Below are 21,140 nucleotides of genomic sequence, written 5' to 3'. Positions count from 1 at the left end.
GTTGCCTGTGCCACTTCAGTTTCTCTTTTCTCGGAGTGGCCCCTTGTACCCACCTAGCAAAATAAATAACGACTACCTTCAATCAAAGTAAGAGACGCCACCACGTTACATAATTTTTATATCACTCATCCAGATGGTGTTATTGCAGACTAAAATAACTCTTTCAGAATATACTAGTTCGTCTAGACAGAAAAAAGAACAATGACTAGTCTGTTAATGTGCACTCAGGCAAGAGAGAGTAAGTGAGGTAGGGGGAAACGCCTAGCAACACGTGTATATAGTACTTGTATGATGTAAGTACCTGATTAGCGGAGGCTGGCAGAAGGAAGTTGGCGGTGGTCGGAAGAGCTTTGGGTGTTGTGGGGATGTCTCGTTTTCCCAAGGCCATGCTCACAATAGCAGTCATGTGTGTCTCCGGCCCAAACACATGGATTGGCAGGCCGAGTCTGTTGCCTGGATATATTTGGAAATGTCTTTCTTAGCTCAAAGTGATCACAATCTTATCAACACACAAAATCTCGAATTAGTAAGAGCTGAAAAGAATGAGCACTAAATATAATCTTAAGAGGATAAGATACAAAAAATCAAACAACCCAACAATACTTCTTTGAATTATCTAACTCATTAACTATTCAGAACACACTTCATTCATTATAATTTCCAAGCTACATTTATTTCTAAAATCAAAACAAATGTGCAATTGTGATGCTTTAAAAAAGAAGCATAGAACTTTAGTTTCAGTTTTAGTAGAGGTGTTACGGCACTCGCAACTGCATAAGGTCATATGAGTGCCCAGCATAGAACTTTGCACTTTTAAATCCTTCAGACCAAAGAAACAAGCTACCTTGAAAATTCAGAAGGATAGTCCTTGTCATTACCAGAATCTAATTGAGAAAGATCCTCAAAATAACCAATAACGTCTTGTGTGGTAAACGCTGTTTTCTGTACACGTTTTGTCTCAGGTGGGCCAAGCTGGGGATGGGGTCTCGCTCACGGGTGTACCGATGGCTAGGCATTTGCGCAGTTTTTTTAGATTTAGTAAGAGTTTTACGGCACTTGCAACACAATAAGTTCATATAAGAGCCATAGATTAGAAGTGTTGCAAGTGACTAACAAACACAAAAAAGAAGGAGGGGAGATAAAGGAGATAGATGTTTTTTATAGGAAAGAAGGAGCAAACCACACCAGGGCACCCGTCAACCACCCACAGGGGCAGTTTTTTACGTGCCATTGGCTAGAACCCAAATGGCTGCTGGATCGGAAAAGTAAAGTACGTGCCACTGGTGTACTGATAGCAAGGGCTCAACGGTTTCAAAGCAGAAATTTATCTAAAGACACAAAAATCCAGGTCATCACAGAGTACAAAAGTACATTCTGTGGCTTCCGAGACGTACCCAACTCTCTCATGATCCTCAGTCCCTCCTGGTAGTTTGGCCCCGCTCGCCTCACATAAATGGACACGTTGCCTTCATTCAGCTTCAGCTGGTACTCCTCAAGAGCTCGCACAATGCCCTGGGGAAAAAGCAATATACACCTTCAGTGTGGGAGTTTAGTTTTAGTTAGAGTTTCACGGCACTTACAACACAATAAGGTCATATAAGTGCCGAAGATTAGAGGTGTTACAAGAGAGTAACAAACACAAAAAAGAAGAAGGGGAGATAGAGATTATAGATTCTTTTAAAAGAAAGAAGGAGCAAACCACACCAGAGCACCCACCCTCCACCCACAAGCAATATCCACCTTCAGTGTTGGGAGTTTGAATAAGGTTTTTGTTTTAGTAAGGTTTTACGGCGCTCTCAACACAATACGGTCATATGAGTGCCGAAGATTAGACGCGTTACAAGAGAGTAACAAACACAAAAAAAGAAGGTAGAGAGATAAGGACGACAGAGGTTTGATAGGAAAGAAGGAGCAAACAACACCAGAGCATCCGCCAACCACCCACCATTTCAAATCGAGACAAAAGCAAAATGAGTCAACAACAGAGGACAGGTTCTCGTTACCATGTTGATGTCCAATGTATAGTACGAGCTCGTACATCTCTTAAATTTCACCATTTAACGGCAGAAACTATGAAATTTCTTGCAAAGAGAAATATACACAAGCAAACACTTTTCCCCCTTTTATATCAACAATTGTAAAAGTGATGTTGGCATAAAAGGCGCAAAAGCTTTGAAATTTCCCAGACTTTACTCGGCTTCTCTAATCTTTATCATAAACACCTCTAAGGAAATACAAAATACAAAGTCAACACTCAACCTACCTTAAAAGTTGATGCTACATTGGTGAAATTGGCAATACCTCCGCCAATTATGAGAATTTTTCCTGAAAGAAAGCAATAATAAATAACTGACATATCTAAAGAAATAAAAAAATTAATAGAAAACAACAAAAATAAAAATGAGTTTTTGACATGACATAATCTTTCCAAGTCATTTGAATATTTCCAGCAATTAAATTAAATGAAACGAGTACAATAGTAACACGTGTAAAAATTCATTAGTATTTGTGAAAGAGAACTACACATTTTGTACCCCTCTTCTGTGTATGCATACTCTCAGTTAACAAGGAGGGCAGAGAAAGCTAAGTGGTAACTCCATGTAGGGACAGCGATTTCTCTCTCTTTTCATGATTTTTCAGCTGCACTGATGCTTTGTTCATTACAATATCTATAAATGCACAAGTTGGAGGTAGTTTTGTACTCTCACAAAGTATAATAAAGACAGGTACACTCTTCAGATACTTGAAACGACCTCCACCATTTTACACCAAATGCCATTTAAGAGAAAGTCATTCGGCCACCCATGTGAACTACGTGATATTAAAAGTTAACTCTTTATCTCTGGCAAGCTGCTTCCACCAGTTCACGGTAGGAACTGCTGTGCCGGTGAGCCGCTGGCAACGGCTCGGGCACATTCCTTTACGACTACTTCGACATCAAATTACTTCTCAGCAATTGCCGAAATTAGGTCTCTTTTACCGGGAGTTCATTTATTAGATGAAGAACTATTGAAATAGATTAACTTGTTTTGATTTAATGACCTATTTAGTGACGTTTTTGTCATTTTTAGATTTAGTACAAAAAAGGGCCCCAGCATAGTGGGTCTACCCCACTTGGAGATAAAGAGTTGATCCTTTGAACAGAGGGCCCCGGCGTAGTGGGTCTACCCCACTTGGAGATAAAGAGTTGATCCTTTGAACAGAGGGCCCCGGCGTAGTGGGTCTACCCCACTTGGAGATAAAGAGTTAATCCTTTGAACAGAGGGCCCCGGCGTAGTGGGTTTATCCCACTCGGAGATAAAGAGTTAATCATTTGAACAGAGGGCCCCGGCGTAGCGGGTTTACCCCATTCGGAGATAAAGAGTTAATCACTTGAACAGAGGGTCCCGGCATATCGGGTTTACCCCACTCAGAGATAAAAAGAGTTAATCATTTGAACAGACTCCATTTTTTTTAAAAAGGCCCCAACAATACTTATTACTCGTGAAGGGAACTGTTGTAGTATAGGGTTTTACGGCGCTCGCAACTGCTAAGGTCATATGAGCACGCGAAACACAAGTTGTTTACTTTCGCAAAAGTTCACAGCACGATTGGTTAACTAATTGACTGTGAAGGGAAGCAGAAGGCAGAAACACGTAAAACTCAAACATGTAACTGTGTATGAGCTACAGTCTTTACAGAGACTGTTTTTTGTCGTTCCATTTTGAGAAAATATCAATCAAATAGTGATTGCCAGGAACGACAGGCCAAAGAGCTAGAACTCAAATGGCCGCTGGATTGGAAAAGAAAAGCAAAGTATTGCCAGGAAGGCAATCTTCAAACTTTAAAAGACATTTCCAAACTCATTTCTCATGCTTGATCAGAATTGTTAATACCCTGTGGTCATGTGTGTAGGGACTCAAAAAATCTAAGGATCATAATATTATCAAATTCATCTTGGGTCAAGAAGGCGAGCAAAATCCAGACAATTTCAGAAATCCAGATTTTCAGATTTATCCAGAATATCAGCACCTCTGTTTCACAGAATCCCTTACCATCTTGATGGCGTTCCTCAGTCATGAGAGAGAGGATAGTTTTCGCATACTCGTAAGTCTGCTGCTCGCTGGGTGCTCCGGAGTATTCTCCGTAGTTGGCCAGTTCGGAAGTACCGCCAAGGTCACAAATGGTGTCACTGTTTCAACAAAGTAGGAAAAGATATATCATCGTTAGCTTGCAATTTTAAATTTCAACCAAAAAGAAATTACAACGGATCCAACAAAAAAATTACAAATGTCTCGTGAAGGGTTAGACTTCTTCTTCTCGATCGCATCACACTTGAAGTCAGTAATTGTCAGTAACCTTTCACACAGCAAACTAAATAAATATTCATCACTGTGGGGCAAACAAAAATGAAATTCTACATTTGTACATTTTTCTGGAATTTTTGTACCAGAGCTTTAGATAAGGCCTTAGAGCCTTTCAAAACATTTTCTCTTATGCGTTTTTAAGATGCATTTTTAGATATGAATGTAGATTTACATCAAACCAGTTAACATTGATCTGAAACATAATGTAAAAAACAAATCTTCATGTAAGATATCCTATTAAATTTAAAAAATCCCACACATCAATTTTTGAATTCAGCTGACACACTGAAAAGGAAAAGAGCAAAGAAAAATGACATACGCATATATGACAGAGGCTCCACCTCCTGCAACCATAGTCCAGATACGGCCTTTCTTGTTCAGAATTGTGAGCTTCAGACTGGCTCCACTCTTGGCATCAAGGTCTGCAATGTAAGCTTCCTGAAAACAAAACAAAATACCAGGAACTTTTTACATGGGAAATTGAAATGACTCCATAATTTATTACGTACTTCATGGGGAATTGAAACGAGGTTTTAGAGATTTTTGTTTGAGTAAAGAGAAGCACATCGACACAATAATGGACATTTACTGCTGAGAAAAAAGTAAGACAGACAGACAGACAGAAACAACAGAGGGGGGGAAGTAAAGAAGTAGGACCTTCCACTGGCGCCCTCCAACCACCCTTGCTTTAGAGATTAAGAGTACCAAGTGGAACATTAATGCAATAGTCATTTAGTGCTGAGGAAAAATAAGATAGACTGAAAAATAAGAGAGAAAGCACAGGTGTAGGACCTACTAGTGGCGCTCTCCAGCCACCACTTATCTTGTCAAAACAATAATTTTTAAAAAGCTATTAATTAGACAGGGCGGTATGAAGCAAAATCAACAACACAATAGTTTTAATTTTAGTAAGAGTTTTACGGCACTTGCAACACAATAAGATTACTTAAGCGCCAAAGATTAGAGGTGTTACAAGAGAGTAACAAACACAAAAAAAAGCAGGAGAGATAAGGACGATAGATGTTTGACAGGAAAGAAGGAGCAAATCACACCAGAGCACCCGCCAACCACCCACCAACACAACAGCGTCAAGAATTGAGGAGTAGGAGCCGTCATATAGCACAAAATAAATATCCACAGCCATAGACAGAAAGCTGTAATCGGAATCACTTTTTTGTTTTAGTAGAGGTTTTACGGCGCTCACAACTGCATGAGGTCATATGAGCGCCAGAAGATTAGAGGTGCTACAAGAGAGTAACAAACATAAAAAAGAAGAAGGGGAGATAAAGACGATAGATGTTTGATAGGAAAGAAGAAGCAAACCACACCAGAGCACCCGCCAACCACCCACAGGAAAAGTGTGAAACAATAGGTACGCTGACAAAACATACAAGAGTGTCCACAACTAATCCTCTCATATTGTTATGTATAAACTGAAAAAAAAACACCAAAAAACGCTATTGAGACGATCAAGTTTAGTTTTAGGAAGTTTTACGGCACTTGCAACACAATAAGGTCATATAAGTGACAAATATTAGAGGTGTTAAAAGAGAGTTTTAGTTTTAGTAAGATGTTTTACAGCACTCGCAACACAATAAGGTCATATTAGTTCCGAAGACTAGAGGTGTTACAAGAGAGTAACAAAACCAATAAAGAAAGAGGGGAGATAAAGATGAAGATTTTTTTTATAGGAAAGAAGGAGCAAACCACACCAGAGCACCCACCAACCACCCACAGAAGATCGGGAAACATCATAGTGCTATCAAAGCTAACAAGTAATGTCTGTGCATTGTTAAGCCCATAAAGCCCTTGCCTCATGAAAATGTCCTCTAGAAATGGAACTTATTATTATTAATATAATTCAGTAAGCCCCATTACAAAACCCACTGACCCGTCCACACAAACAACAAGGGCATTTTCTTTTCTTTGAAATGCAAATGATGGCTGGCAGCCAAAGGCATGTTTTTCAACTTTCTTGCCATGTGGGGATGTGGTGAGTATCTGATGAGTCAGCACAATAATTCCATACGTCAGGAACAATTAGTTTAGTTTTAGTAGGAGTTTTTGTTTTAGTAAGTGTTTTACGGCACTTGCAGCACAATAAGATCATATACGTGCCAGAAGATTAAGGGTGTTAAAAGAGAGTAACAAACATAAAAAAGAAGGAGGGGAGATAAAGAGGATAGATGTTTGATAGGAAAGAGAGAGGAGACCACACCAGAGCACCCGCTAACCACCCTCTTTCAGTAGGAGTTTTACAGCACTTAGAACTCAATAAGGTTGTATAACGGCCGAAGATTAGTGGTGCTACAAGAGTTTGTTTGTTTGTTTGTTTGAGTAAAGAGAAGCACATTGACAGACACACTAATGGTCATTTAGTGCTGGGAAACAGTAAGACAGACAGACAGACAGAAACAGAAGAGGAAAAGTAAAGAAGTAGGACCTACCAGTAGCGCCCTCCAACCACCCGTGTGTTACAATAGAGAAACAAAGACAACAAAGGACGACAGACGTTTAGCTTAAGTAATAGTTTTACAGCACTTGCAACACAATAAGGTCATATAAGTGCCGAAGATTAGAGGCGTTACAAGAGAGTAACAAACACAAAAAAAAAGGAGGGGAGATAATAACGACAGATGTTTGATAGGAAAGAAGGAGCAAACCACACCAGAGCATCCGCCAACCACCCACCAAGAGAGAAAGGAAGAGCAGAAAACAAAAACGTGAAAACAAAACTAAACAATCGTCCTAATCAAGCAATAAAACTGCAAGTAATAGGTTTCGAGACACGGCCTGCAAAAACCCAAGGTCCAAGCAATAATGCAAATGATCTGCATATATCTCCAAAGGGCTGTGCTCAAATCAATACCAAGAGAGAGGCTTAGATAACAAATTGAAATCATTTATAAGGCACTTTCAACAGCTGGTGTATGCTAAGAGTTGTGAGGGGGGGAGAAAAGAACGGTGTAAGATTACAGCATTAAATCAATAATCTAAAAACCAAGCATCTGCTTTTGCTGAGTAAGCTGTCACCAAGAGGTCCAGCTCAGTAAGAAACTATAAACCAAACATTTGGCTTCCAACTTCACCGCCTCTACATTATGACAGCATGGGTTACTGAATTGGAAAAAATATTTGGTACTCACAAGGAACAGGAAAAAAAAAAAAACTTTAAAAAAACCCAATGTCCTCACTGTCTCTAGTTTAGTTTAGTTTTAGTAGAGGTTTTACGGCGCTCGCAACTGCATAAGGTCATATGAGCGTCAGAAGATTAGAGGGGTTACAAGAGAGTAACAAACATAAAAAAGAAGACGGGGAGATAAGGACGATAGATGTTTCATAGGAAATAAGAAGCAAACCACACCAGAGCACCCACCAACCACCCACACACTGTCTCTCAAAATCAAGATACACTTTTGCTAGCAAACTTCCATAAAGGCAAAACAAATTCCTGTAAATCTCCCATACCTCAGGTAAAGCATCTCTTCCAAATGGCGGGGGGAATTCTACATTGCCCCATTTTGCTTTGCACAGAAATTCCGCACACTGGTCAATTTTTGCAGCAAGATCAAGGATGAAGATTTGGTCCCCTTTCACAACTGAAAATACAATGTAATAAAACTTCGTAACATACTCTTTCGCTTGTTCTATGGGAGCAGAAGAGTCATAGCTTTGTTAAAAACCCATAGCCTTCCATTAAATAACAATCTATTGGTGGGAATTAACTAATTTGCCCTTATGTGAGAGATGTGTGTAACTCTCATGAAATTGAAGACCAATTTCACTTTATTTTCTATTGTTCACACTTTGTCCATCAAAGAAAATTGTTAATCCCTCCCAGCCTGACTCAGCCCAGTGACAGAAATATGGAATGTTTGACCTATGATAAGAGATATGTGCACAACCTGTACGTATTCATTATGGAAACTTTACTTATCAAATGAGTGTTTCATGAGACGTGATGAGGGCCAATAGCCTTAAACACTGAATAAACTTACCTACTTACTTTTGCTTGTTCAAAGTTTGTCAGCAATATTATTTATGGAGCACAGATATAACAAAAAAGAGATAACATAGAAACTTTTCATAACATTTATTAATTTTTTATACAACTCAAGACAAACTGAACATATTTTAGAATGAACAATGAGTACGGTGGACAAAAATTTCTGGGAGTAGACTTATGAATGAAACACTGAAAACAGACATTTTCTTACCCAAAGGGTTGATCTCTAAGTAAGTGAAGTGCAGATCTTGGTAAACTTTGTACAGTGTTACAATGAAGTCGGTGAGAGGTCTGTGGAAAATCAGATAAAAGAAGGTAATTTAATTTTTAAAAACACAATTGTGTCCTCATAAATGTTAGATTATTCCTTAGCATACTATTCACACCTGACCCTATCCATGAGTCGTGTTTTACTATCGTATCCATACGACGTGGGGAACTCTGTGTCACCACTTAACCCTATCCGTACGTCATGTTTTACTATCGTATCCATACGACGTGGGGAACTCTGTGCCACCACTTTCCAAAGAGGAAATTTACTTGTTAATCTGATCCATACGCTTTGCATTGAGCAGTCAGTCAAAATGACTTTTCAAGAAATACTGAAAGTTTCAAAAGAGATCTTCATACTAGAAGTATTCTAAAATGAGAAGAATACAACTGTTTGTGCTTATAGAAGTTGACTCACAATATTCACACCAATTACCAATTAATCACACTTGTTGAGCAATCAAAGGGCCGAGTGATTGGCGGGTGTTTTGGTGTGGTCTGCCCCTTCTTTCCTACAAAACATTCATCGTCCATATCTCTCCTCCTCCTTTTTTGTGTATGTTACTCTCTCGTAACACATCTATTTTTTGTCGCTTATATGACCTTATTGTGTTGCGAGCGCTGTAAAACTCTTACTAAAACTAAACTAAGTAGAGCAATCAGCAAATATTTAAATCACAAATGTTTAACTTTTTGCACAAGCAGGTAAAGCACTTACTATCAAAAGATAAGAACATTCAGAAAATTTTTCAGGCCATCATAGTCGAAGGGCAAAAAATATTCTCATCGGGAAATTCTATTAATTTGTACATCCATTGTCACACAGGTAATGAAAAACATGAGCAAGCCAAACAAACACCAAGACAAACTGGGTGACTCACCCACACAAACACCAAGACAAACTGGGTGACTCACCCACACAAACACCAAGACAAACTGGGTGACTCACCCACACAAACACCAAGACAAACAGGGTGACTCACCCAAACAGACACCAAGACAAACTGGGTGACTCACCCACACAAACACCAAGACAAACAGGGTGACTCACCCAAACAAAGACCAAGACAAAGTGGGTGTCCAGCCCACACAAATGTAACAAGACAAATTGGGTTTTAGTTTTAGTAGAGGTTTTTCTGCGCTCAAAACCGCATAAGGTCATATGAGCGCCAGAAGATTAGAGGTGTTACAAGAGAGTAACAAACATAAAAAAGAAGAAGGGGAGATAAGGACGATAGATCTTCAATAGGAAAGAAGAAGCAAACCACAACAGAGCACCCGCCAACCACCCACCAAACTGAGTGACCCGCCCTAACAAATACCAAGACAAACTGGGTGTTTTTTAGTTTTAGTAGAAGTTTTACGTCACTTGCAACACAATAAGGCCATATAAGTGCCCAAGATTAGAGGTGTTACAAGAGAGTAACAAACACAAAAAAGAAGGAGGAGAGATAAAGACGATAGATGTTTGATAGGAAAGAAGAAGCAAACCACACCAGAGCACCCGCCAACCATCCGCAAGGAGGAGAGATGAGGACGAAAAAGGTTTGATAGGAAAGAGCACCCGCCAACCACCCACACCATGACAAAGTGGGTGCCCCGTGCACACAAATGTAACAAGACAAACTGGGTGCCCCGCGCACACAAATGTAACAAGACAAACTGGGTGCCCCGCGCACACAAATGTAACAAGACAAAGTGGGTGCCCCGCGCACACAAATGTAACAAGACAAAGTGGGTGCCCCGCGCACACAAATGTAACAAGACAAAGTGGGTGCCCCGCGCACACAAATGTAACAAGACAAAGTGGGTGCCCCGCGCACACAAATGTAACAAGACAAAGTGGGTGCCCCGCGCACACAAATGTAACAAGACAAACTGGGTGCCCCGCGCACACAAATGTAACAAGACAAACTGGGTGCCCCGCGCACACAAATGTAACAAGACAAACTGGGTGCCCCGCGCACACAAATGTAACAAGACAACCACTCACTGTTTGGCGGATGCAGGGACCTTGGCCAGCAGCTTGCTCTGTACATCGGCAGCCGACAGAGTTCCGTCCACCTCAACGTCAAGTTTCACAGCCTACAGAAGAGGGAAGGAACGTTACCTAAGTGTCAGTAGAGTCAACCCACCATAAAACAAAAAAACAAAAAAAGCAAAATTAGAAAGTTTTAGTTTTATTAAGTGGTTTTGTTTTTTTCTTGAGTAAGAGTTGTTCGGCACTTGCAACACAATAAAGTCATATAAGTGCCGAAGATCAGAGGTGTCACAAGAGAGTAACAAACATTTTTAAAAAGGGAGAGGAGAGAGAAGGACGATAGTTTTTGATAGGAAAGAAGGAGCAGGAGCAAACCACACCAGAGCAGTAGAGGTTTTACGGCGTTCGCAAGTGCATAAGGTCAAATGAGCGCCAGAAGATTAGAGGTGTTACAAGAGAGTAACGAACATAAAAAAGAAGAAGGGGAGATAAGGACGATAGATGTTTCATAGGAAAGAAGAAGCAAACCACACCAGAGCACCCCTGCCAACCACCCACAAACATTTTAGAGTAAATTATTATCATCATATAACACAAGAAACAGCAGCATTTTTTACCTATTCTACAAACTTACTAAACTAGAATAAATGATTCCTGCACATAAGATAAGATAAGACAATACACTATTGTCCCAGAGGGAAATTTTTCTTGGCTGTACAGGACCGTAATAACGCAAGCAGGTATACACAAAAATTTTAATTATATATTTCTCTAATTAAAATGCAATATGAAAGGAAAAGAAAAGCTGACGAATGTACATATCACATCAGATGCATCATTCAACCACACGCAGGAATTTAATGACAAGACCTTTAGAGCTAGATGCATACTCGAAAAAAGCAATACACATTATGTTTATTCTGACAGTAGCCTTATACGAGATGGTAAAAAAATTTTTGGGTATCTTTCCTTCTTTGTTTTTTTAGAGGTAGAGGTATATTTGCCGCTGTGTGATCTTACAATTTGTGTGGAAAGGGGGTGTGATGCGTCGTTTATAATGTTTGTTTATTTCTTTTAAACTTGTGATCTTAAACATTTCATCAGTTCTAGTAAAATGATATCCAGAGATCTTGCAGGCTTTCTCAACGGTCTGTCAAATTTTTGTTTATCTTTCAACCTTCAATTCCCAGCCCAGCAGTAAATACATAATAGTAACACGCTTTCAATCATAGAATGGTATGAAAGGGAAAGAATCTAATTATCAATTCGAAAACGTCTTATTTTCCTCAAAAAGGAACATTCTTTGATTTATATTTTTTATACACAAGAGCAGCGTAGATAAGCCAGTCAAGCTTGTTATCAATTGTTATTCCAAGATATTTGTAAGAGTCTACAACCATCACCTCCTCATCTTTAATAAATAGTGGTTGCAATCAAAAGATCTTTTTTTGACTCTAAAGTCTATTATTAATTCCTTCGTCTGTTTTCCATTTTGTAAAAGGAAGTGGTTATCACACCAATTTGTAAATACATTAACAGTGTCCCTAAATTCATTCTCATTTGTTGTTATAAGGCCTTGTAAAGCTGAATTTCAAAGGTCCCGGGTTTGAATACGGGTAGTGACGGAAAAATTTTCTTCTTTAAAATCGTCTCCTTTCGCCTCCTTTCCTGCTCTCTAGAAATGTTCTCTAATCTGCTTTCGTCTCCTCTTTCTGCCCCCACACCCTCACCTCCTTTGCCCCCCTCCTCTGGGCTCCTGACTCTTTCTGCAGCCTTTCTATTGCTACTCCTTGGCTCCTTCTTACTGCTGTCTTTCAGCCACACCCCTGATCTTCTGGTAGGAAAGATCTACACCTAGCCTTCTCTGACAAATGCAAAAAATCTTGGAGGTCGCATGCGCAAGTAGCCCACGTTAAAGATCCCTTGGTTGTCTAAAATCGATAACAGTAGGCTTCAGCCGCCACCTGGGCAAAATTCAAAATTTCCTACCAAGTGAAAATGTTCCGTGTGTCCCGCACGGTCATATGACCTTATGCAGTTGCGAGCGCTGTAAAACTCACCCCCAAAAAAATGTAAATAAAAATTTTTTTAAAAGGTGAATCATCCGCAAATTTTATTAGTTAAAGTACAGTCGTTAGTGTAAAGAGCAATCAAGACAGGGGAGATTATACTACCTTGGGGGACACCGGTGTTCGTGAATATTAGGTCGGATTTTACACCATTTAATTTTACATATTGAGGGCGATTGGTCATGAACTCAAGAATCAAAGCTATAATGTTCTTGTTTATGTTCACGTTAATTAATTTCGAAGCATTTTATGTGTGGTTTCAAAATTAATTAACATGAACATAAAACAAAAACAAGAACATTACAGCTTGGATTCTTGTCGCGTTACCCATTCATAACTTGAGCTAACAGTGCTTGTAATCAAAACAGATATCACAGACACGCTGAAAGGGAATCACGCCTCCTTTTTTGCTTTAACCCTATCCGTACATCGTGTTTTATTATCGTATCCACACGAAGTGAGAAGCGCTATGCCACCACTTTCCAAAGAAGAAATTTACTTGTTAACCCGATCCGTAGGCTTTGCATAGCAGTCTGTCAAAATGATTTTTTGAGAAATACTGAAAGTTTCAAAGAGATCTTCGCACTAGAAGTATTCTAAAAAGTAAAGAATACAACCCCAGGGGTACAAAATGATCCCAGGGCGTATGGATAGGGTTAAAAGTTCTTTTGGCAGGATGAATCATGAATGGAACAAACTGGCAAACTTACCTTGGCATCGACATCCCCAATGTCAACACCTCCTTCATGATGAAACAGTATAGTGTCAGCCGTGCGATGTGAATGAATGCACACATAAAACTCTTCTTCCTGAAAGAAAGAAAAAAAACCCAAAAAAAACCCCAAAGTCAATACTTTTGTCAGATGGAAGAACTTCAAAGAATGAGTTTTGCTTTTGCCAATAAAACTATAAGAGTGAAAAAAGCATGCCGTAACCCATACTATGGATCGAAACTTTTGTGTAAGTAAAAGCAGTGATGTAAAACACAAGTCAGCATTTCAATGTAGTGCAATTTCTTACAATTAAAAAAAATTTGTTTTCACAATGAAGACATCAAAGATGACATTTTAGGCATCCTGCTAAGGAGCAGAGTGAAAAGGGTCAATGAAAAAAGACATTTGTCAGTAAATAAAGGTTTGACAACAAATTCTTTTTTTTTAGAGTTGTACCCAACACCTAGTTTTAAGCCTGTTCATTCATATTTTTTTTAATGCTTCTCTGGACTGCATTCTGTCAGTATTAAAAATGGGATGAAACACAAAACTATAAATGTCTAGTGAATAAAGTACCTGTTTATGAGCCACAAAAGGTTCGATGATGAAGTTCTTTAATCTGCCTTTAGCAGCTCCAATCTGGAAAAAATAAACACAGAGAATGCATCGTTAGTGGCGTTGGTGGCCTAGTGATAAGGCTACCGGACTCATAATGGTGAGGTTGCAGGTTGGGGGGTTCGAGCCACGAGCCCGACGTTGTGTCCTTGGGAAAGGCACTTTACACGAATTCTCCTCACTTCACCCAGGAGGGAATGGGATTTGCGCTATACAAATGCTATCTATCATTACTAATATTATTTTTATCATATCCTTTGTATGAGAACAAAAGCAGGGAAAATAACATATTTGTTCGATGTGAATAGACACAGAGATATGTTCTACAGAGATAAGATACAAAATAATATCTAACACCCTATAACAACAAACTATAATCCATCATCATCAATTTCCTTTGGGTAGCCTTTTTTTTTAGTTAATGTTAAAATGTGTTCAAGGGATTAACAAACACAAAAAAAAGGAGGAGAGATAAAGACGATAGATGTTTGATAGGAAAAGAGGAGCAAACCACACCAGAGCACCCTCCAACCACCCACGGTCCTGAGTTAATTAACCAATACTGCCAAAATTGTCTAAGACAGCCATTTATTGTCTAGGAGAAAAGTGTTTGTCTCAGACAAGTGAACTTCTTGGACAGTTTTGTTATATTTTCTAGAGCGAAATGCTCGCAGCTAAAAGAAATTTGAAAACAACAACAACATCATATTTTCTATAATGTGGAGTACAGGAGAGATGTTTTAGTTTTAGTAGAGGTTTTATGGCGCTCACAACTGCATTAGGTCAAATGAGCGCCATGGGGTGGATGTCAACAGAGAAGCCCTTAAAGGGAATCAGGCTTACTCTGCTCATCTCTCTAGCTTCAGCAGCACAAAGTCTGCTTTGACTATCAAGGCACCCCGGAAATAGCGGGTCACAAAAGCGTGACAAACATACAAATGAAGTAGAGGAAAATGACGATAGTAAGGATTACGAAAGAAAAAGCAGCAGTTCCCTGTTGTAGTTCAGGCACAGTTAAGAGCATGCCACTGTTTGATCAGCCCATTTACAATCCCACTGTGCATTAGAACGAGAAATGTCCCCCCTTTGGGAATGGCCTAAAGAAACTTCAGTCAGTGGCACCGCCCCAGGGGTGGGGTTCATGTGTATTTTTAAGTGCATATATACAAAAGTGATAAAGAAACTATACAATCTATTTTTCCCTTTATACAATATCACGGTAACAAGTGAAAGATTCAGATCTCTCAGCATTAAGGTCAACAATAACATGTGGTCACTTAATTCCCCCCCCCCCTCCCTTCCTATCATGATGCTTCTTCCTCTGTACTTCCAACCAGCACTCTGTCACTTATCTTACCACGGGAAAATAGCCATCTTTAAGCCTCAATGGGCTAATCAAGGGGCGAGCACAAAAGATCAATATCGGCTTGGCTTGAAGCCAACCACTAAACAGCTGCCAAACTGATTTAGCAGCAGGCTACCAGCACAGGCAACACCCCCCCCCCCCCCCCTACCAACAAAAAAAAGCAAACAAAATCTATTTTCATAACCATTAAGCGACAGTTCTAACTTTACGTGAAACACGGATTAAAAACAGTGGGAAAGGCATGCTTATGAAATGTGATACTGCAAAAAGATCAATTGCATCTTTAATGAAATTTCTATCTGAACATCTTGGCATAATGCTACATGTTCTATTTAACCCTATCCCTACGTCATGTTGTACTATCGTATCCATACGACGTGGGGAACTCTGTGCCACCACTTTCCAGAGAGGAAATTTACTCGTTAGTCCGATCCATACGCTTTGCACAGCAGCCTGCCAAAATGACTTTTTGAGAAATACTGAAAGTTTCAAAGAGATCTTCGTACTAGAAGCATTCTAAAATATGAAGAATACAACCCCCGGGGTACAAAATGAGCCCAGGGCGTACGGATAGGGTTAACAAAGGTCAGTCAGTTGGGTGTCACTGTACTGACGACGTTATGTCATGGGTTCACGAGGTGTGACACATAACACAACCAAACCACCACATTCCTAGTTATTCAATGACCGCCGCTCAGCCACTAGTGGTTCATGTGACAGAAAATGAAGAGTAGCAAATACTTTGCGGTATCCTTAATGTACTGTGCACACACCTGTTACTTTAGTTGGAGTAAGAGTTTCACTGTACTTGCAACACAATTAGGTCATATTATATAAGTGACAAATTGTTTTAATAAAGAGTTTCAACGCACTTGCAACAAAAATAAGTCATATTATATAACTGCTAAATTGTTTTAATAAAGAGTTTCAACGCACTTGCAACACAATTAGATCATATTATATAAGTGCTAAATTGTTTTAATAAAGAGTTTTAACGCGCTTGCAATACAAATAGGTCATTATAAGTGCTAAATTGTTTTAATATAGAGTTTCAAAGCACTTGCAACAAAAATAAGTCATATTATATAACTGCTAAATTGTTTTAATTAAGAGTTTTAACGCACTTGCAACACAAAAAGGTCATTATAAGTGCTGAAGATTAGAGGTATCACTACAGAATAGTGTTTAGTTCTAGTAAGTGTTTTAGGCACTTGCAACACAATAAGGTCATATAAGTGCCAAAGATTAGGTGTTACAAGAGAGTAACAAACACAAAAAAGAAGGAGAGAAGATAGAGACAGATTTTTTTATGGTAAAGAAGGAGCAACCACACCAGAGAACCCGCCAACCACTCACCACTAGAGAATAACATATGACAAAAAGATGGGAGGAGAGATAAGGGCAACTGATGTTTGATAGGAAAGATAGAAGCAAACCTCACCAGAGCACCCGCCAACCATACACGCACTCCTGCTAAGAGAAAAGTTCATTATCTGCACAACAGATGGCATACTGGTTTTTTCCTTTCAGTATCACCTTTTTTGTTTTAACTGCTTTATGTATCACGACCTCAGAGCTTTCTTGTCCTACTTCCATTTCTTTTTAACATTGAAAATGTGACTTCTTCTTAAGCCCACTCTTTGTTATGAACTGTTTTCACTGTTATTAAAAATGGAGATATGACAAGAAAGCACTGAGGTCGCGCGCGGCATGCTACCATGTAAGAAATTTTTAAACCCAAATAAAATTGCCCAACACTATCAACAGCTTTCACAATACACATGTACCACGAACGTTACCTCAAAATCTTTTCCCAGTTTGGTCTTGAGCCATTCTTGGACACCCTGGAAGTCAGCACCGGCCTTGATCAAGCCCAGTTTGCCACGCCGCTTTATCAGCTGATCCGGCTTCACAACAAGCTTCTGGAAGACAAAGACAATTGCTTGTTTGTTTTTTGAGGGGGTTTTTCTCAGGCTTTTTCAAATTTTAATAATAAAAGTTTTATCGCACTTGCAAAACACATTAGATTTTTTCATTTTTTTTACTGAGGGTGGGTTTGGTTTTTTTTCCTTTTTGTTGTTGTTCTTGTGTCTTTCTCATTCTTAACCTGTTTCACAAATTTAACACACATGTATATTCATGAGCAAGCTCACACACATGTACAAAGACACACACACACATGCACACACACACATACACACACACATACATACACACACACACACACACATGTACACACACACATGTACACACACACACATACAACTGAGACAATCAGAAAATACACTAAAACAATATTTTTCAGCAGTAAAAAAGTTGTTCCCGCATCCGATCCGGACATTGCAGATTGCTTTGTCAGTGAAAACAACTTTCTGGGCCTTCGGCATATTGCAGTAGGGTGGCCAGTTCCTTTCCACGTCACCTTTACTTCCCCAACTCTTCAGCAGTAAATGACTAGTGAAATTATAGAAACAATAAGGTTCTATATCCTTTTGATATAATGCAATACATTTACACTGTGGGCAACAAGAACATGTTGAATCTCTCACCAACATTCAGAAGAGCATAACACTGAAGGAATATCAGGTACTATAATATGTAAAACCACCATCCAATCATTGCAGTTGCCTCAGCCACACACAAAAACAGCCAAAAATAAGACAAACTCTGAGACACAAAAAAAGAAAGAAAGAAAGAAAAACAGACAACAAACCTCGTTAGAAAGCCAGGTATTGTCTTGAAGGACCTGGTTCCAGTTGACGGTTTCATCAATGGAGACAAAGCGATTCTTCATGGCAACATCTCCCAGGAATTTATTGAGCAGTTCTTTGCCCTTTGCCTCAGATATAGCCTTCGCCGACATCTTCAAGCTGTCAAATCTGCCTCAGTTCTCTTCTGAAACACACCAAAGTATCATCCTAGTTTAGCTAAGTTGGTGTAAAGAGAAGAACGTAGACACAATACTGCCATTAAGCTTTAGGGGGGGGGGACCGGGTGCCCATTGCGAATGGGATCGGGTCGGGTCGGGTCGGGTCAGGTCGGGGGCTATCGCCCATCTTGTCGCCTGAAAACAAACGCGTTTTTGAAGCGACGAGTCGGGTGCGGTAGCCTGGCTGGCAAAACGCCCCGACCAGACCGATCCCCCAATAGGCAAGAAAAGTAAACAAAAAAAGAGGACCAATCAGTGGCGCCCTCCGCAAAGTATATCTTCCCACCTTAAAGGTCACACACGTTTTTGTGGGATCCAGTTTGGGCCCAAACAATGTTTTTGGGTTTTGATAAACTTCCCTTGAAAATTAAGTGCTAAATCGACTGGGTGTACTCCCAAAGCTCTATTTCAAAGAGATAGCTCCATGAAGTTTGTGACGTTGTGAGCCAATGCAATGCCTTAAAGCAATTTTTATACCTTTCTGCTCCTTTCCTCAAAATAAGAAGAAGGAATATTACCTACTTTGTAACCTTCCCTGCGTTTAGTAGATCATGGCCCACAATCCGTCCGTTGAGAGGTCCAAGGCCCACAAAACCCTTTAACTTTAACAAGCACGGCTTGTTTCACCTACTTGCCTCGCCTGAGATTACATAATTTCTATCATAAGTTAGATCAGAAAAGCAGGTCGCAGAGTGAAGAAAAAGTTCTATCGAGTAGTGAAAGTGAAAGTGAAAAATCATTTGAGGGCATGATCTCCCAACCAGAATGAAGAACTCTCGTCCGTCGTCTATCACTTTCACTTCTACTTCCAATTTAAAAAAAAATTTTTTTGGTCGTTATCTGCTGCGTGACAGTAAATGCTTCGATGAACCTGCGTTGGGTTCGTTGACCCAAGCATACACTGACACGCACTACACTATGTAATCTGCAAAGCCAGCCAAATCAAAATCGCACGCTTGCTCCGAACGATCTCTTACGAAAAAGGTCAAGGAGATGGATACAATCAGGGTCAATGGCGTGACGGCGTCAGCTAAAAGCATGGCTTTGGACCAGCGCACACATGACCACGATGAAATAGGACCACAAAAAAAACCACACACAGAACGCAAAATTGACACATGTGATTTCTCTGTAAAATGAGGCCATGGGAAAATGCGAGTGGATGATGTACTGATTTACCATAGCATCACGAAAGAAGGCCTACACATTAATTATCTTCACAAATGTTTTGGTAGGTTTTAGAGTAAGAGTATTACGGCACTTGCAACTCAAATAAGTCATGTTATTATTTATAAGTGCTGAAGATTAGAGATGTTACTATACAACGTAACAACATACATGTGCAGATAAAAGAAGGAGGAGAGATAAGGACGATAGATGTTTGATAGGAAAGAAAGAGCAAACCACATCAGAGCGCCCACGTCTTCACAAAAAAGCCTGGTACTGGTACTGGTTGAGGGCCCTCCATTCATAAATAAAGAGTGCACGCATTCAGACACTATACGAACTCAGCAATGAATGTACATGATATATCGTAGGGTTGACAACTTTTTAGGTTTTATTAGAGGTTTTAAGGCACTTGCACACAATAAGGTCATATAAGTGTCGAAGATTAGAGGCGTTACAAGAGAGTAACAAACACGAGAAAGAAGGAGGAGAGATACAGACGACAGACCTAGTAGGAAAGAAGGAGCAAACCTTACCAGAGCACCCACCGACCACCCACTGAATGTACATGATATATCGCAGGGTTGACAACTTTGTCAAAGCCCAGTAAGAGACACTCCATGCTAGGACATCGGAATACGTAATGAATGAACAGAAATCTCCAATCAAGTGGGACCGCTTTTGGCAGTATAGCAAAAATTATATGTGAGGCAGCGTGGTGGAATCAGGCTCTCGTCAAATTTTAGGCATGCAGATTTATTGGTATCATCTTAAAGTTTGTTCACTTGTCTTTATTTCGATTTTTAAAAAATATCAATTTATCTTGAATACAAGTCGAGATATTTGCGAAAGAAGGAGGTGGGGGGTCACTTGTTTTCAGGAGTAAAATTAGTGAGAAAATGGCCGCCAAAGAGTAGTTATTTCCAGTGGCGAAGCGTCTATATAATCAAATAATCACTGCTTTCCTTCCTAATTTTGAAAAATTGCCGCTGTCAAATTCATTCATAGATGTAAACCTCATAAATTAAATGTAAAAAGACGCTCATAATCACCAATGAAAGGTATGTCTAACATTCTAAACAGTTTCATTGCCACAGAAATAGCCTGTTCACCCCTATCGTGCCACTCCATAAGCAGTCTTAAGTAAGCTTACAGTGAGGCTGGAAGAGTCAACCAAAAGAGTTGAAGGGAACATGTGTGCAACAGTCAAAGCTGTTTTATTGTCACATATACCCTGTTCACCCCTTTCGGGCAACAGTTATAAGCAGTCACAAGCACTGATTATGTAAGCGAACAATTACACTGGTCGAGTCTACCTCACAGATGTGAGGGGACCTAACTCCTAATAATATCTTGACAGCTGCGAAGGCTTGTTTTATTTCGTCGACTTTTTACCGTCCTATAATCAGATTGTGACCTAGATTATGACACCGGCTCTTGGCCGCTAAACGCTTGACACAAACAGCCAAATGTGAAATAAAAAATTAATAATTGTCATGTTCTATCAGAGTTTAGTTCAGTGGTATTAGGTACATACTGTAGTACTGACATCTCTGCTTCTTTGCTTTCTGTTTATGTATTCATGTCTTCAGCTAAATTTAAAGTTTGTTGGAATAAATATTCAATGAGATACTTTCTCGATTATTTTAGCGGTTGAACATGCATACAACATGAATCA

The 21,140-nt window shown here is 39.6% G+C and overlaps 1 protein-coding gene across 2 annotated transcripts in view; it reads right to left on the bottom strand.

Annotated features, from left to right (window-relative positions):
• Positions 1-21,140, bottom strand: part of LOC101848152 (ATP-citrate synthase) — a 79,379-nt gene that overhangs the window by 33,804 nt on the left and 24,435 nt on the right. For both annotated transcript variants that reach the window (XM_005110016.3, XM_013088950.2), the window contains exons 2-13: positions 18,080-18,261; positions 17,166-17,288; positions 13,962-14,024; positions 13,383-13,481; positions 10,616-10,707; positions 8,564-8,643; positions 7,815-7,945; positions 4,666-4,784; positions 4,035-4,171; positions 2,264-2,325; positions 1,395-1,512; positions 302-453 (exon numbers count right to left, since the gene is read on the bottom strand). In XM_005110016.3, the coding sequence (XP_005110073.1) occupies positions 302-453; positions 1,395-1,512; positions 2,264-2,325; positions 4,035-4,171; positions 4,666-4,784; positions 7,815-7,945; positions 8,564-8,643; positions 10,616-10,707; positions 13,383-13,481; positions 13,962-14,024; positions 17,166-17,288; positions 18,080-18,229 (1,326 nt within the window). In that variant the 5' untranslated portion in view covers positions 18,230-18,261. The remainder of the gene's footprint in view (positions 1-301; positions 454-1,394; positions 1,513-2,263; positions 2,326-4,034; positions 4,172-4,665; positions 4,785-7,814; positions 7,946-8,563; positions 8,644-10,615; positions 10,708-13,382; positions 13,482-13,961; positions 14,025-17,165; positions 17,289-18,079; positions 18,262-21,140) is intronic.

Source organism: Aplysia californica, unplaced genomic scaffold (assembly GCF_000002075.1).
Source record: "Aplysia californica isolate F4 #8 unplaced genomic scaffold, AplCal3.0 scaffold00842, whole genome shotgun sequence".
NCBI lineage: Eukaryota > Metazoa > Mollusca > Gastropoda > Aplysiida > Aplysiidae > Aplysia > Aplysia californica.
This window is presented reverse-complemented; position numbering and strand designations above follow the sequence as displayed.